The sequence below is a fragment of the Rhipicephalus microplus genome, chromosome 6, assembly GCF_043290135.1.
Source record: "Rhipicephalus microplus isolate Deutch F79 chromosome 6, USDA_Rmic, whole genome shotgun sequence".
NCBI classification, from domain to species: domain Eukaryota; kingdom Metazoa; phylum Arthropoda; class Arachnida; order Ixodida; family Ixodidae; genus Rhipicephalus; species Rhipicephalus microplus.
The window spans coordinates 167,526,423-167,542,066 of NC_134705.1; the positions used below are offsets into that span (position 1 = coordinate 167,526,423).

The 15,644-nt window shown below is 47.0% G+C and overlaps 1 protein-coding gene across 1 annotated transcript in view; it reads right to left on the minus strand.

Annotated features, from left to right (window-relative positions):
* Positions 1-307: 307 nt before the first annotated feature.
* Positions 308-15,644, minus strand: part of LOC119182319 (uncharacterized) — a 192,874-nt gene continuing 177,537 nt past the window's right edge. Inside the window, exon 3 of the mRNA XM_075866983.1 lies at positions 308-447. Within this exon, the coding sequence (XP_075723098.1) occupies positions 417-447 (31 nt within the window). The 3' untranslated portion in view covers positions 308-416. The remainder of the gene's footprint in view (positions 448-15,644) is intronic.

Sequence of the window (15,644 nt, forward strand, 5' to 3'; positions counted from 1 at the left end):
TTTCGCGTCTGCTGCCGAGTTTATAAACTTTATAGCATACAGAATAGCGAAAAGCTCAGCTGCAGATGACGTCGTGCGACATAATTTAAATGATTCCTGAATATTGGATTGCTTTATAATAAATGCTGAAGTTGAAGACGTTGTAATACATGAGCTATCTGTGTAAACGTATATGTATCCTGGATACCACATGTGTATCTGATAAAGCACTAGTTGTTGAGCAGCTTGGATGAACCTGTCTCTTTTTTTGATAACGCCATCTACTGAGAATTAAATGCTTTGTATTGCGAGCAGCCTTAGAGGATAGTTCATTTCAGAGCTCCGAAATTCATTTCTTGGTAATATATGTACATCACAGTGTATTGCTTCATAAGCAATGCTTCAGTGCCAATGGGTAGTCTCCAGTGCCAAAATCTTCAGTGCCAATGGTTGGTCCTTGTGTTGCATCTGTAAGCGAAAAAAAATGGCGGCATGTTTTGATTGTTCTCATGACTGTGAAAGGTGGTTGTCGAGTCTCTGCTATGACAAGGCTGCTGGAAGTCGGTCGTGGGACACCTAGGCAGACGCGCAATCCCCTAGCTAATAGTATTTGAAGGCGCTCTTCTGATGTGTGGGAAGGACTGTGTAAGACTGTGGCAGAATATGCAACCTTTTGTCGTAATAAAGCATTGTGAACAGCGAGCATGAATGTTACAGATCCGCCCCATGATCTCCCAGCAATTCTGCAGAGTATATTTGCTAGCGTATTCACCTTGTTTTAGAGTTTCTTTATGTGAAGTGCTCATTGATTGATATGTGGGGTTTACCGTCCCAAAACCACCATATGATTATGAGAGACGCCGTAGTGAAGGGCTCCGGAAATTTTGACCACCTGGGGTTCTTTAACATGCACCCAAATCTGACAACACGGGCCTACAACATTTCCGCCTCCACCGGAAATGCAGCCGCCGCAGCCGGGATTCGAACCCGCGACCTGCGGGTCAGCAGCCGAGTACCTTAGCCACTAGACCACCGCGGCGGGGCTGTGAAGTGCTCATGATAGCTGCCTATCAAGTATTACTCCAAAAAACCGATGCTTTGTCACAATCATTAGTGGTTCTCCTTCTAAATTTATATTTAAGTTCTTTAACTTTGCATTTCCGATGGAGGCGGCAATGTTGTAGGCCCGTGTGCTCAGATTTGGGTGCACGTTAAAGAGCCCCAGGTGGTCGAAATTTCCGGAGCCCCCCACTACGGCGTCTCTCATAAGCATATGGTGCTTTTGGGACGTTAAACCCCACAAATCAATCATCAATCAAGTTCTTTAGCTTCTTACAGTGAAGGGCAATACATCTGTCTTTGCGTGCGATAAAATCATTCCTCTTGTTTTGAAAAACTTGTTGATAATATTTATGCCTTGTTGCGATGCAATCTGAATTGACCGTATGTCCGTGCCAGATGCCTAAATGCACACATCGTCTGCATATAAGGAGTATTTCAACCTGGAAGGCACTCTTTTACCTAAATCAGCCATAACACAGTTGAAAAAAAAGGGCTGTGTACGCTTCCTTGTGGCACTCCCTGTCTGACGTCGTGTTGCGCACTCTTTCCTTCGCTCGTCTGAATGATATTTTGCGACCTGATAAAAATTTAGATATTCACCGCAAAGACCTGCTGGACAGTTGGAGTTCCAACATACTTAGGAGAACATAGGTGTTACTGACTGCGTCAAGTGCCCTTTTGGTGTCTAAGAACACTGCGACCGTCAAACTACCACAGGCGCCTTCATATTCCACATACGTTACTAAGTCCAGTATTGCATTCATTGCGCATCTCTGTTTCCTAAAATGAGCGAAGTAATTGGAGAATGCATTGGTTCTGTTGCACCACCACTGAAGTCACGCATCAATCATTTTTTTTTCTAATATTTTACATAAAAACTTGTCAGACTAATTAGGCGGAAGGATTCAAAGCTCAAGGGCGTGTTAGCCGGTTTTAGGATCCGAGTGATGCGAGCAAATATCCAAGGCTTGGGTACAATTTCTTTCATCCACACATTATTGTAAATATATGAGGGAATGTTTGTGCCTGTTGGCCTAGGGTTCTTTAGCATATTGTACGTAATGACGTCCGGTCCAGAAGCCGATTTTTCATGACATAATTCTGTAGCACATTTCAGCTCAGTTAACGTAAATATAGGGTTGCTAGTTGAGGTTGCTGGGGCAAGCATTAACTTTCTGGCTGGCTAACGCGAAAAAAATTGTGAAAAGAAGGCACATTGTGATGCGCTGGGCCTGCTGATAAGTTGACGAAATTCATCTGCTACCACAACTTGCAGTTTTTCCAAGCAAGAGCGCGAAATATGTAGCTCTGTGAAACAGGGCCACTGATTGCTCGATTTACAAGCCAAATTCATGGAACATGTGTGTGGGGAGAGAGCGTGCTACAAAAAAAAAAAACGCCAGCGTCGTTTACCTGAATTTTCTAGTCGTCTGAGCATTACACTGTGGATTTTCTGTGCATTTTTGTATGCTTCTAAACTTCCCCTGCGCTGATATGCCCTTTCGGAACGTCGTCTGATGGCTCTTAGATGTTCATACTCTCCGTCGACTGCAGCATAGTTTTTTCGGAATCGGGACCTTATTTGTACTTTTATTCGCATTATCTTGCAAAAGTTCAGTAAAGCTTCAACTGTCGTAAGTTCACTGTTTTGATTTGTTTGGCGGTATTGAAAAGCTTTCCAGTTTGTCAGTTTGCTGTAGCGCGATGTCGTCATTTCGCAAATAGGGGTGCCTTGTAGGATGAGAAAATGGTCACTTCCACGTGTTCCTACATCTGTGGTTCATCCCACACCATTCACTAGATCTTGGAAACAAATTGTAACATCTATGTAACTCGCTTAGTTTTACTTGGCGCGCTTCTTGGGACGTTGGCTTAATTGTTCTACGTCTGAGTGGGCTAATTGTCACCCACTTAGGAGAAAATTGCACGTTCTTTCATGTCACGGACCATCGTGTGAAGAAGTGTAGTGGGTAATCACAAAGAAGCTAAGAGGATAGGCATGCAGAGTCCTTCATTTGTATCGAAAACTAACTGTTCACGCTTTTATAGCGTGCGCATTTCCACATATTCTTCTTCACACATATTCAACTTCACATATTCTTCCACATATTCTTCTGCGCCGTCACCTTAGCAAGCTTCGGTCGGCAGCGCTGAAGTCTGTTTCAAGATGAATGTGTGTTCTCAATTTTTCAAGCTGCGAGCAGCTGAATGTAGTACATCTGTTTGGAATGTCACAAATTCTGTTTGGTCACATCAGTGTCTGTAAAAAAGAAAACGGTGACTATTTCACTCATAGAGCTTCTTTATTACTGGCATGCAACTAAGAAGAGGCAGTCAGTATGCCGACCTGCATTAACTGCGTCATTATCCATGGCATCTGTATCAGAGGCGCTCACGCACACTGTCGTTGCAGCCTCGACAGTCTCTAACTCAGGTGACGGTATCTGGTGATATATTGTAGGCGGGCGAACTCTGGACCTTTTTGTACATGACTAATGAAAGGGAAGGCCATCAAAAATTTTTGGCACGGCATTCGCCAAATGTTTCGGGACATCCCGCTCAGTCTTCACAACTCTTCCGATTAGACAATGCATTGTTCACGCAAAAGATCTCACTTTTATTGAAGTAATTTTCTCACACCAACTTGCGGGGAATCAAATGTGAAATGCCAGTTTCTTGTCACAGACACTCTGTTCACTTTCCAGGCAGCCAGAACATACATGTTCTTCGTCATTTACCTTCTAACTGAATCCACATCCAGGTACGCGAACGTACGCGACATCCTTTTTCTACCTTCAGCCACAACATGCTAACACCACCCATGTATTAGACGAAAAACGTGCAGTGAAGTGCGATGGTATGCAGCCGCCGTCTACCCTGTACCAACAGCGAGGGCGCAGGGCCACCCCATGGCCACCACTTGCAGTGCACAAAGCTCTCCCATAAAGTTACCTCTGAGCTTCATGACAAGTAAAAGTATTGAAACATGTTGACGCTTGGGGCATGGCCACAGGCGTGATAACGTGCAGTAATTTCCATTTTTTAGGTGGCGCGCACTCCTAATCCCATAATGCTCTCTCCATTGCAAGCAGAAACATTCATTTTGGTGAGGAAATGTCAGCCTTTATTGAGGGTAAGGCTACAACTTAAGGCATTTCGCACTGACTGATGGTAAATATATCAAATGTGACATCTATTTTTGTTTTCTTTAGCGATAATTGTTCTCACGTAGCAGGGATAAAGCAACGCCATGGGCTAAAGTATTTACATGTAAACGAGAATCTGAATAACCCAAGTCCAGTAGAGTCGGGTGGGACAGCTGAGGCTGCAGCGTTACTAAGAATGAACGATTAAATTTGAAATAACAACTCGTTTGACCATTTTTTTTCACGGGTGAGGCAGGGGAAAGAGAACATGAAACGAAATCACGTCCAATTTTTTGTCGACGATGATGGTGGTGGAGGAGCCTCAGGTGAAGTCTCGAACTTCTAAAGAACTTGTTCTGAATGCATCTCAATTTTAGACTTCTAAAGAAACAATTTAGCGCAGTCTTTAGAACAATCGAACAGTCAACTAAAATGCTTTGAGGGAAATTAATAACTGTAAAACATAAACAAGTAAAATATTAGCAAAGTTCGCTGCTAAACTCCTTTCAATCACAAGAGAACTAATTCACAGCTCTTTTGGGTGTCACAGCACCCCCCCCCCCCCTCCTATCTCCCCGAATGAGCGCATAACAACCAACCCTCCTTTCCTTCATATGTGACAGTTCCTGTTTTCCCTCTAGGAGCACAGGTGCTATTTTGCGCCTAAAAAACGAGCCCTCCCCCCCACTTAACGTTAAACTACCCTCACATTGTGTGAAGCTTGATCTAGGAAATTTGGGTAATATTAGTACATGTGGAAAGTAGGGTGATGAGACTGAGGCAGGAAATCGTATATTTGAGCTCGTTCATAGATATCAGTGGTAGGAACTGGTCAGCCGAGTGAGTGAACAAGTTTGCGTGTAGACTACGCTGCCCAACTGTGACAGATAACACCACTAAGCTACCAGGAACGTACGCAACTGAGTGACGCCTGCTGCCATATATTGCGTTTGTGGAGTATCTGAAGCTAGCTCGCATATGTATGCGAGGGAGTCGACAAGCTTTGGTAGTACAACTCATACTGTCAGAGAACAATCAGCCCATTAGAGGTAATGTTTAAATACTTGGGTGTTTATGTATTAGAAGTCATGTATGAATACTTGAGTGTTCTTATCACGACAAATCTATCTTGGGCAACTCACATCGACTACATTACTAACAATTCCAATCGCATATTAGGCTACATACGTCGTAACGTTTCCAAGGCACCGTCAGCATTAAACTTGCTCTGATATAAAATATTGGTAAGATTCAAACACGAATATGCCTCTCCTGTGTGGGATCCTTACCACAATAACTTGATCACTTCACTAGAACTTGTACAGAATAACTCCGTCTGTTTCACACTGTCCAACTACAATCGCATTACCAGTATAAATTCAATGAAATTCGACATAGGCCTCCCTTCAATTGCATCCCGTCGTAAAATATCCCACCTGGCCACTTTTCATAAAATATATCATCCCACCCTTCATGGCCAACTAATCCTCAATCTTCAGTACATATCTCATCGCACCCACCATCGTCATAAGGTTGGCATTGCATTATGCAACTCGCAATGTTTTATCCATCATTCATACATCGTACAACATCAGATTGGAACCATCTACCCGAAGACATAGTAACTATTACTAATCACCATCTTTACCGTCAAGAAATACAAGTTTTGTATTGTTAAAAAGTGTACGAAGTATTATGTTATTTATTTTAAGTATGATATTCATATTGTAGTTCTTACGCAGGTAATATTGTATAATGAGTAGATGTTGTTTTCTGAATAACTTATTTTTACTGCTGTAATTTGTTCCTTGTAATCTTGTAATCACTCCCCTCTATAATGCCGCATGGCATTGAGGGTAAATAATGAAAAAATGAAAATGAAAAGTGTAATGCGAAGCCTTGCATGCGTTAGCGCAATACAAGATGTCAACGTTCGTCGGCGTTGTGGATCCTACTTGGACCTGCAAGAAACTAAGCACGTAAATAGTTTGAAGCCTAGAAGGCGGAGAAAATCACACCGTTCTTATAATACGGCCTATAAAGCCAGGTAATAGGCGTGCGAATAAATCATTGTTGAAGTTCTGCTTTAGAAGGTTTCATAAGCATTGTGTCTGTGTGAGCTGAAATTATTGTTCAAGAACACGCGCTATTTTCAGCTCTGATCGTAATTATTCATTTCTCGCGCGATATCCTTTTCCTGCGTGTAATTTACAGTTGCTACAGTCAAGATGTGCTTGTATAATAAGAATTCTCGCTTAAAATAGCACCTTCACAATAAATAAAGATCACGTTTTTAAGGCAACGACCAAACTTGTATGCCATTAATAAAACTTCGCAATTGAACTAACATACGAAAACTCTTGTTTTGAGGAAACATGAGCGCCCTTTTAAATTTAGGCTATAAGCGCTAAACCTGAAGAAAAAAAATAGCACATGGAAAGAAGAACTAGATACCTCCAAAAATTAACCTGGAAATGAAATCAATAGCGGAAGCAATAATTATTTGATACCGAATAATCCACGCACTTCAGCTAGAGGAGTGAACTCTTCGCAAAAATCTCTGATTGTTAGGGGAAGACAAAAATAAACAGAAAGAAATCTTGACACTTTGGGAAATACACAATGTGAACGCTTTGAGTAGCTGAAGTTTTACTCTTATTCTGGATTTTTTAATGTTTTATGAAGGACTAACCCTAATAAAACACTCATATATTTGAAATTGTTGAGTGGCATAAACTTGAGTATGGTATGCAAATGGAGAAATGACAAAATGCATTAACCATTAGGGAAATTTTCTAATATATGTAGTTGCCAGTTATTTTAATTTTAAACTCTATACTAGTAGTAATAAATTTTCTTTAAATTGCAGGTGTTCCTCCCGGACCTGAGGTCGAAAGGGAAGTGCGGATGTGCCTTGGTTATCGCTGAATAATAAAGAAACTGAGACCACATTGTTATAAAAAGCTACACTAGACATTTCAATGAGCGTGTTAATGCAGTTACATTGGGGGTGATGATGCGATTTGTTTAAGAGCTCTTCTGTTTTAAAGAACACAAAGAGTGGACTCCCCCACTTTGGTTTAGTCATATATGACCTGACGCTCAGGGGAACGGTTACCTTTGTGTGTAACGTTCTTGCGTTCCATGAAGTAAAAAGCCAACGGATCTTTGAGTTTTGGGTGTAGCGGAAATTTCAAGACCATGATGTCGATACAAGTTCTTCTGAATATAGCACGACACTTGTGTTCACATAATTTGTTTGCACCAGAGATCATAACGGGACACCATCTGTTGAACTAGCCTGTCGTCGTTCATGATGTCTTCGCTAATGTCGCTGCTTCTCGTTGTGGCTGTTTCGCTTCGGCTTCGCGGGCCCTCAGCTCCGGGCTTACTTGTGACAAGCCTGCGCCGCTTCCACTGCGCAAGCATTCGCTGTCTCTGCATTGTTGGCTTGGGCTTACTGCCAGCGCTGGCGTCTCGCTTAAGCTCTCTGAGTGGAGTTTTGCACGAGGTTCCACCGATTTAGGACGCGTCTTTCTGCGCTTTCGATCTTACCCCGTTCCTCGCTCCAAGCTTATCGCGCGGAGCCCTTTATGGGCTACAAGTGGCGCCTCTTAGAGGCAACCAGAAAAAACCGCGCGGCAGGATGCTCTCACGGCTTCCCCGGCATCAGCATCGGTGCCAATCCAGCAGCAAGAGGCACAATCGAAGCCTGCACGCTCCAAAAATGAAACGCAGCCTCAAGAGGACAGCAGCCATAACACTTCCACCTTATCCCCGGCTTCGAGTGAAGCGAAAGTGAAAAACGACGCTGCCTCGTCTCATGCCAAGGCCGTTGCTTTTGCACGGGTTTATTCTCCCAGCAGCAACCTCCCTTCTCACCTCTCCAACACCACGGTTGCCGAGCAACGAGCACCCGCCCCCAATGCGCCGTCCATGCCTTCAAGCACATCATCACGCCCCGAATGTCCCCAATTCATTGGCGACCCTTAACTTTCTGTCTGTCTGGCCACTATCCTTTTTCAGCCGACCGGGAAGAAGACCAAGTTCCAGGCTGCGTCGAGGGATGCGATTGCCGCCTTTCTCTCGGGGTTCCCAGCCATCCACCGAGTGCGGGTGACTTTCCGGCGCAACCATGTTGCGATCGACACCCACCCTACTGCCGATCTGAACACTCTACTTCAGGTCGGGACAATTTGCGACACCAAGGTTCGGTCCAAACAACTCGACCTCAACACCTGCGTCGGCATGGTTTTTGGAGTGGACTCAACAATCCACTTCGAAGGCCTCGCCGAAAACATTGCTTCACCAGTGCCCTTCGTGTCCGGTGTGCGAAGAGGCAACTGGGTCACCCTCACCTTCGCTGAGACTAACGTCCCGCCGGATATACTCCTTTACAAGCAAAGGCGCCCTGTTCGACCCCACCAGCCCTGGCCACTGCAGTGCTCCCGTTGCAGCCGCATCGAGGAACGCAACCGCCACCTGCTCACTAGACGAATGGTGCCTGCGTTGCGGCTTCGAGCACTCTCCAGGATCATATGCAGCACGCCCTCACTGCATAAACTGTCGTGGGAAGCATCCCGCAACAGAGCCGCGCTGCCCGTCTTGGCAACTCCAGCACAGGGTTGCAGTCATCATGGATTCAACTGATGGCACCGTGACTGGCTGCCAAGCCTTGGAACACGCTAGGACCCGCGGCAGCTGCGCTACCATTATCTAGGGACTCTCTTTTCGAGATACCCTCACCGGTACCGGCGGCACAACCTCGGAGGCCGAGGTTGTGCCGCCGAGGTTGTGCAGCACCTTCTTGGCCCCCACAATTAACTTGTTGGTGCAATCAATACTTTCTGTGCTCCCGCTCCTCCCCGGACTGTGGACTGTAAGCAACAGAAATTTGCTGCCGCCGCCGCCGCCGCAACCGCAGCCGCCGCAGCCGCCGCCGCCGCCACCGCCGCCGCCGCCACCGCCGCCGCCGCCGCCGCCGCCGCCGCCGCCACCGCCGCCGCCGCCGCTGCCGCTGCCGCTGCTGCTGCTGCTGCTGCTGTCGCGGATTATGCCTCCAATTAGCTCCAAGCAGTGGGGATAACCGAACTTTCCATGTGAGTTTGGCGATCCCACTCTTCTTCCTGCCCAAGTTAAACTGTGCGCACCACTGTGTCCCCGGCTTTCTCGGTGGTCTTCTCGGTTGGCTGCGTGTCTCGAGCGTGTTTTATTACGCGCGTATGTGGAGGGTATCGAATGCGATTTTTTCATCCTTCCCTTACTTGTGAAGACGATAGTCATTTTGGAGACTTTCGACGAAAAAATTTTAGTCTGTCTCTGTCAGTACATTTTTGTGTTTGTCCACTCTTATTGGTACTCTAAACGACACCAAAGTGACCAAACGATGATCCAAATGGCCGACCCCATCCACAGCGCCCACCAATATTGGTCAAGGTTCCGCATTCATACTTGTAGGATTATCAATTAAAAAGCAAATATTCCGCATATCTGAGGCACTGTAACAACACTTCCATAATATGTATGTGTATTTTTTACTCTAAAAGGCATACATAGGTACCTTTAAAGATCAAAGCCTTTATATTGCTACATGCATGCGCATTGCTATTCTAGGGTGCGACACGCGTGTGTGCCTGGCGAAGAAGACGAAGGGTCGTCTCCGCTCGATCATTGGTCAACTGGTGACGCCATTACCACTGGTTTCAAACAACTCTAATCCACAGCCTCGTTGATATGGCGCCTCTTTTTTCCGTAACATAATTGGTGGAGGTAGAACATTCCCCGTCCTAACCACGAAGCTTCGCAGTGGCCGCACCGTTCAGTCTCCGGCCATGGCTACCAATGGCAACAACCTGTCAGCATCTCCATCCGTAGCTCTAGTCACTGCATACCTGACGATACCCTACCCCCGTGATCCCGGTACATTTTCCTCACCACCTGGGCTTGACGTTGACTACTGGCTCCGTATGTACGATCGTACGTGTTAGCCAGACACACCGATGGGACCATATCATGATGCTCGTCAACGTAATGTACTTCGACCGCACCCCACGTATTTGGTTCGACGTCCATGAGAGCGAGATCACCAGCTGGGATATCTTGTATGAGCGACTACGCGACATCATTGGGGACCCGTCCGGTTGCCAAATGGAAGCGCGAAAAGAACTCGCCACTCGTGTGTAGTCCTCAACTGAGTTGTATGTCTCATACATACAGGATGTGCTCGCGTTGTGCTGTAAAGTGGACGAGCAAATGACAGAGAGTGACAAGGTGGGCCACATACTCAAGGGCATCGCGGAAGATGCCATCAGCTTGCTCGTGTACACCTACGTCAAGACTGTAGATATGATTAATAAGGAAGGCCGCCGCTCCGAAGTGGTCAAAAGGCGCCGTGTTCTGCCTCAATTCACGCGGCTACCAAACACAGCTGTTTCATCAACCTGCGCCGATCTCGGTGCCGCACCACCCACGCAAGACAGCGTGACACGTATAATTTGACGGGAGGTTGAGGCATCAAGTCCAGCGTCATTTGCTTCACCTCCACTCGACCATGGCGCTGCACATACGCCTCCGGCGGTCTCCGTTATTCAAGCCATCGTGAGGCAAAAAAAAACTGCAAAGCTCGGTTTTTCTTGTGGCCTGCTCTGTCTCCCGACCCCCCTCCAGACCGATGACAAATGCACCGCGCCACGACTCACATTTTTTTCCGTGATCCCACCATCCGACGGAATGGACAACTGCAGACGGCAAACCGATCTGCTTCCGCGGTCATCGAGTTGGCCATATTTTCCGCTATTCTCGCAGCACTTGGACGCGCTCAACTGGAGCCCATTTTCATCTTCTCGCCCATACGACGACTCCTGTCGGTATTCACCCAGTCGTGTGTATCTTACTTCCGACGTTCCTAGCAGCCGCTCCACTGCTTGTTCACCGTCACCTCAATGCCGCTGTTCCCCATAGCCCCACAACGCCGCTATTCATCGCCGGTCAGCTAAGAATCCTCTCGGACAAAAAACTAGACCATGCAGCTCCGGGAGGTAGTGCTGCATCAATTGCGACTCCTCCAAATCTTCCGTTGACGCTCCCCGCTAATATGAACTTCATTGAGGTGTATATGGACGGCATTTCTTTAACGGCGTTAGTCGATACCGGAGCTCAAGTGTCTGTAATGAGTGCTCATCTGTGTCACCTACTAAAAAAAGTCATTACGCCAGCAGCGACTAAAGCCCTCCGTGTCGCTGATGGTTGAACTGTGGCCATCGCTGGAATGTGTACCGCTCGTATTTGCATTGCCGGCCACCATGTCCTCGTTTTATTTACGGTGCTCGAGAATCGCTTTCACGACCTAATCTTCGACAAGGACTTCTTGTCGACGCAGTGTGCCGGATCGATTGTATCGCCGGTACTCTCTGCCTAGAACTTCCTCTTCCTCCGGATTTTCAACCTTGAACTCGTGAACCGCTCTGCACCACTGACTTCTTCCGGCTACCACCCAAAACTTTCACATTCGTTGAACTGGCAACGTCATTTCCAGTGCTCGATGGTGAATACATCGTGACGCAGATTCCTGATGTTCTCCTATCGCGTGACATTACCATCCCACACTCCGTCGCAACCATGGCCTCTAACCGAACATATTTACATGTTATCAATTTCAGTTTCATAAAGCAAGTGCTGCCTCAAGGAATTTCCGTCCCCATGCTAAGACCCTTAATCTACGACCACGACACCAGTTTTGCAGCAGACGTATGTCCTGATCACCCAAGTCACCCGCAGGATTTCACATGCCTCGATGCGACCTTACGCTCCATGATCGCCCCGGACCTACAACCGGAGAATTCAGTCGCGCTATGCCGCCTGCTGGCTTCATACAACGACATATTCGACATCGACCATGATTCAATCGGCCAGACTTCACTAGTCAACAGGAAGTCACCAAGATGCTAGCCAAAGGGACTATTGAACCCTCACTGAGCCCTTCGGCGTCCCCCGTTGTGCTTGTTAAGAAGAGAATGACACGTGGCGCTTCTGCGTTGATTACCGCCATCTGAATAAAAACAGGAAAAGGACGTTTACCTTTTGCCCCACATCCATGACGCTCTCGATTGTCTCCGTGGCGCTCGATGCTTCTCTTCAATAGATCTACTTTGTGGCTATTGGCAGGTTACTGTTGATGAAAAAGACCAAGAGAAGACATTTCATTGTAACCCCAGACGGCCTATACCAGTTCAAGATTAAGCCATTGGGCTATGAGACGCCGCAGCCACGTTCGAGCGCATGATGGACTCTCTGCTACAAGGGTTGAAATGGTCAACATGTCTTTGTTACCTTGACGAAGTCCTTGCATATTCCCCAACATTTCAGACCCACCTTCAGCGCTTGTCAGCTATTCTCGACACCTTCCGCACTGCAGGCCTTCAATTAAACCCGTCTATGTACCACTTCGGACGCCGGCAATTTACAGTGTTAAGTCACCTTGTCGACGAACCCAGAGAAAATTCGTGCAGTTACCATTTTTCCCGTACCCAAGTCAGTCAAAGATACCCGGAGTTTTGTAAGACTTTGTTCCTATTTTAGAAGGTTCGTGAGAGCTTTCGCAACCGTCGCTCGACCCCTGACTGAACTTCTGGAGAAAGACGTCACTTTTACGTGGAGTACCGACCAAGCTGCTGCTTTTTATTACCTAATCACGCCACAGACGACTCCACCTATATGGGCTTACTTTGACCCATCCGCTCCGACAAAAGTCCGAACCGATGCTAGTGGTTACGGGATCGAAGCCGTCCTAGCCCAACGCCAACGGGGACACGACTGAGAGTTATCGCCTACGCTAGCCGCCTCCATACAGCTGCTGAGCGCAACTAGTTCATTACAGAGCGTGAAAGTCTTGCTTTTGTTTGGGCAGTCTCAAAGTTCCACACATATTTATATGGCACAACTTTCTCTGTAATAACTGACCATCTTGCGCTACGTTGACTTACGTCACTGAAGGATCCTACTGGCCGGCTCGGGCACTGTGCTCTGCGAATGCAAGAGTATACCTACACGGTGACGTACAAGTCCGGACGCCCACATCAGAACGCAGAGTGCCTGTCCCGCTTCTAGGTCGCTGAATCGAGCACTATGCCTGACACCGACACCGACCCTTGCGCCTTTCCCCTTCCCAAATGACATGCAACGGTGACGAGCAGAGATGTGATGCATCCCTACGTGCTATCGTCGAGAGCCTTGCATCACCATTTTCCGATCAGTCCCATCGCTCATTCATGCTCCGTGCTGGTGTATTATACCACTAAAAGTTTGAGCCGGATGAACTGGCCTTGCTGCTTGTAATTCCGAAACACCTTCGCTCAAAAGCTCTGCATGAACTTCATGACCTTCTCACTGCCGATCACCTTGTTGTGTCACGCGCTTATGACCAAATGAATTGACGCTTCTTTTGGCTAGGGCTTGCACGCTCAGTCAGGAGATACGTTTCGGCTAGTCAGAAAACTTTTAGCGCCGCAAAACCCCATTGACGCTTCCCGCCAGGCGCCTCACCCCCCTTGAAATTCCATCAGAACCGTTTTTCAACGTCGGCTCACTTTTACTTGGCCCTTTCCCCTTGTCTTCCTCAGGCAACAGGTAGATAGCCATGGCCAACGACTATGCCTCGCGTATTGCCATCACACGAGCTCTTCCAAGAAGCTGCGCCAGAGAAGTCGCTGACTTCCTCCTTAAAGACGTGTTTTTGCAACACGGAGCTTTGCAGCAGCTGCTTACAGACTGTGACCGCACTTTTTTTGTCGAAGGTCATAGCCGACATCTTGCAGTCCTGTGAAACGAGGCACAAGCTGAATACATCGTACCATCCGCAGACCAATGGATTTACGGTGCATTTGAATTGAACTCTTACAGACATGCTCTGTAAGTATGTTTCTACCAAGCATACCGACTGGGATCTCGCGTAGCCGTACGTAACATTTGCCTTCAATTCTTCTCGTTCTGACCCTGACGCTTAATACCCAATTTTCTGTTGTTCGGCCGAGAACCTACATTACCCCCAGATACAGTCATTCCGTCTTCCGCGACACCGACCAGCGATTATGCACTTGACGTTATGACTTGGGCAGCCCACGCACGCTAAATCACTCGCGCTCGCTTTCTGGTCTCTCAAAAGAACCAGCGGCATTTCTATGATCAACGACACCACGACGTACACTTTTCGCCCGGATCTTTGCTCCTGCTCTGGTCTCTGACACGTCGAGTTCGCTCGTCAGAAAAACAGCTTACTCACTACACAGGTCCATACTGAGTCTTTCGTGTGGTTACTCCTGTGAAATGAAATTCGTACTGTCGCTCAGTCGCCTTCATGTGCCCCACATGCTACCGATGTTGTAAATGTTGCGCGCTTGAAGACCTACAACTCTCCCAGTGAGGTTGACATTTAAATGCGACGAGACGGCGCTTCTGCTTCCGGGGATTATGCTACGTGCATGCATTAGGTATATTAATAATCTGGACAATGCACGTGTGTGCTTTACGAGGAAGACGCAGGGTTGTCTCTACTCAATCGCTGGTAAACCGGTCACGCTATTACAACTGGTTTTAAATATATCTCACCCACAGCCTCCATCTCATTCAGTGAACCGTATATCATCCATAGAAGCAGAAAGGTCAGGATTTATCCCTGGAGCAAAGGTGGAGGAAAACAAATGGCTGGCCCTGTTGTGGTTGAGCTGGCAAGGCGTCAAGAGAGACCAAAGATACCGGTTGGGTAGCCACATAACACGACACTGCAGAACCTTGAGTTAGGAGAACAGGCTCCATAGTAGGGTTCAGGCCAAGGATTGTAGCAGCACTGTCTTTGAACCACAATACGCTGGAGGGAAGTACAACGCGGCGAGTTAAACAGCGGATGGAAGGGGTGATAAGGACGTTACGATTGGCAATACTCGTAGAAGTGATGGTGACGAGTTGCTCCTGACCCGGGAGCAGTATTTAATCGGAAACTGTGAAAAAACGCAGTGGTGTTTTGTCGACGCGTTCGCTTCAGCGATCGGTATCAGTCATCTGGACTACAGGTTGATGGCAGGAAATAATACAGACGCTGATGAGAGAAAGTCCCAACCTAAATTTAGTTTATGAGCACACGAAATTAAGACAGCGAAGCTGATGCGATGACGAATACCATCAATGATGCACGTGCTGTACATTGGGCCCATATTCTAAATAGTGCTCAATTGGCACCAATCAAAGTTGATCTAAGATAGAGCGTCTTCATTTTCCGCAATCAAGAACATAAGTCGGCACGCATAAATGACATAGTCGCTTCCATGTCGAACAAAGCCAACAACCGCACACCTTGCACAGTCACCAATAACATGTTTGACGGTCGTTCAAGAGGACTTGGATCGATTCGCCACGATGGGGATTTCTCTCAAATAACTGTACTGTTTAGTATTCTGATCGCTAGGC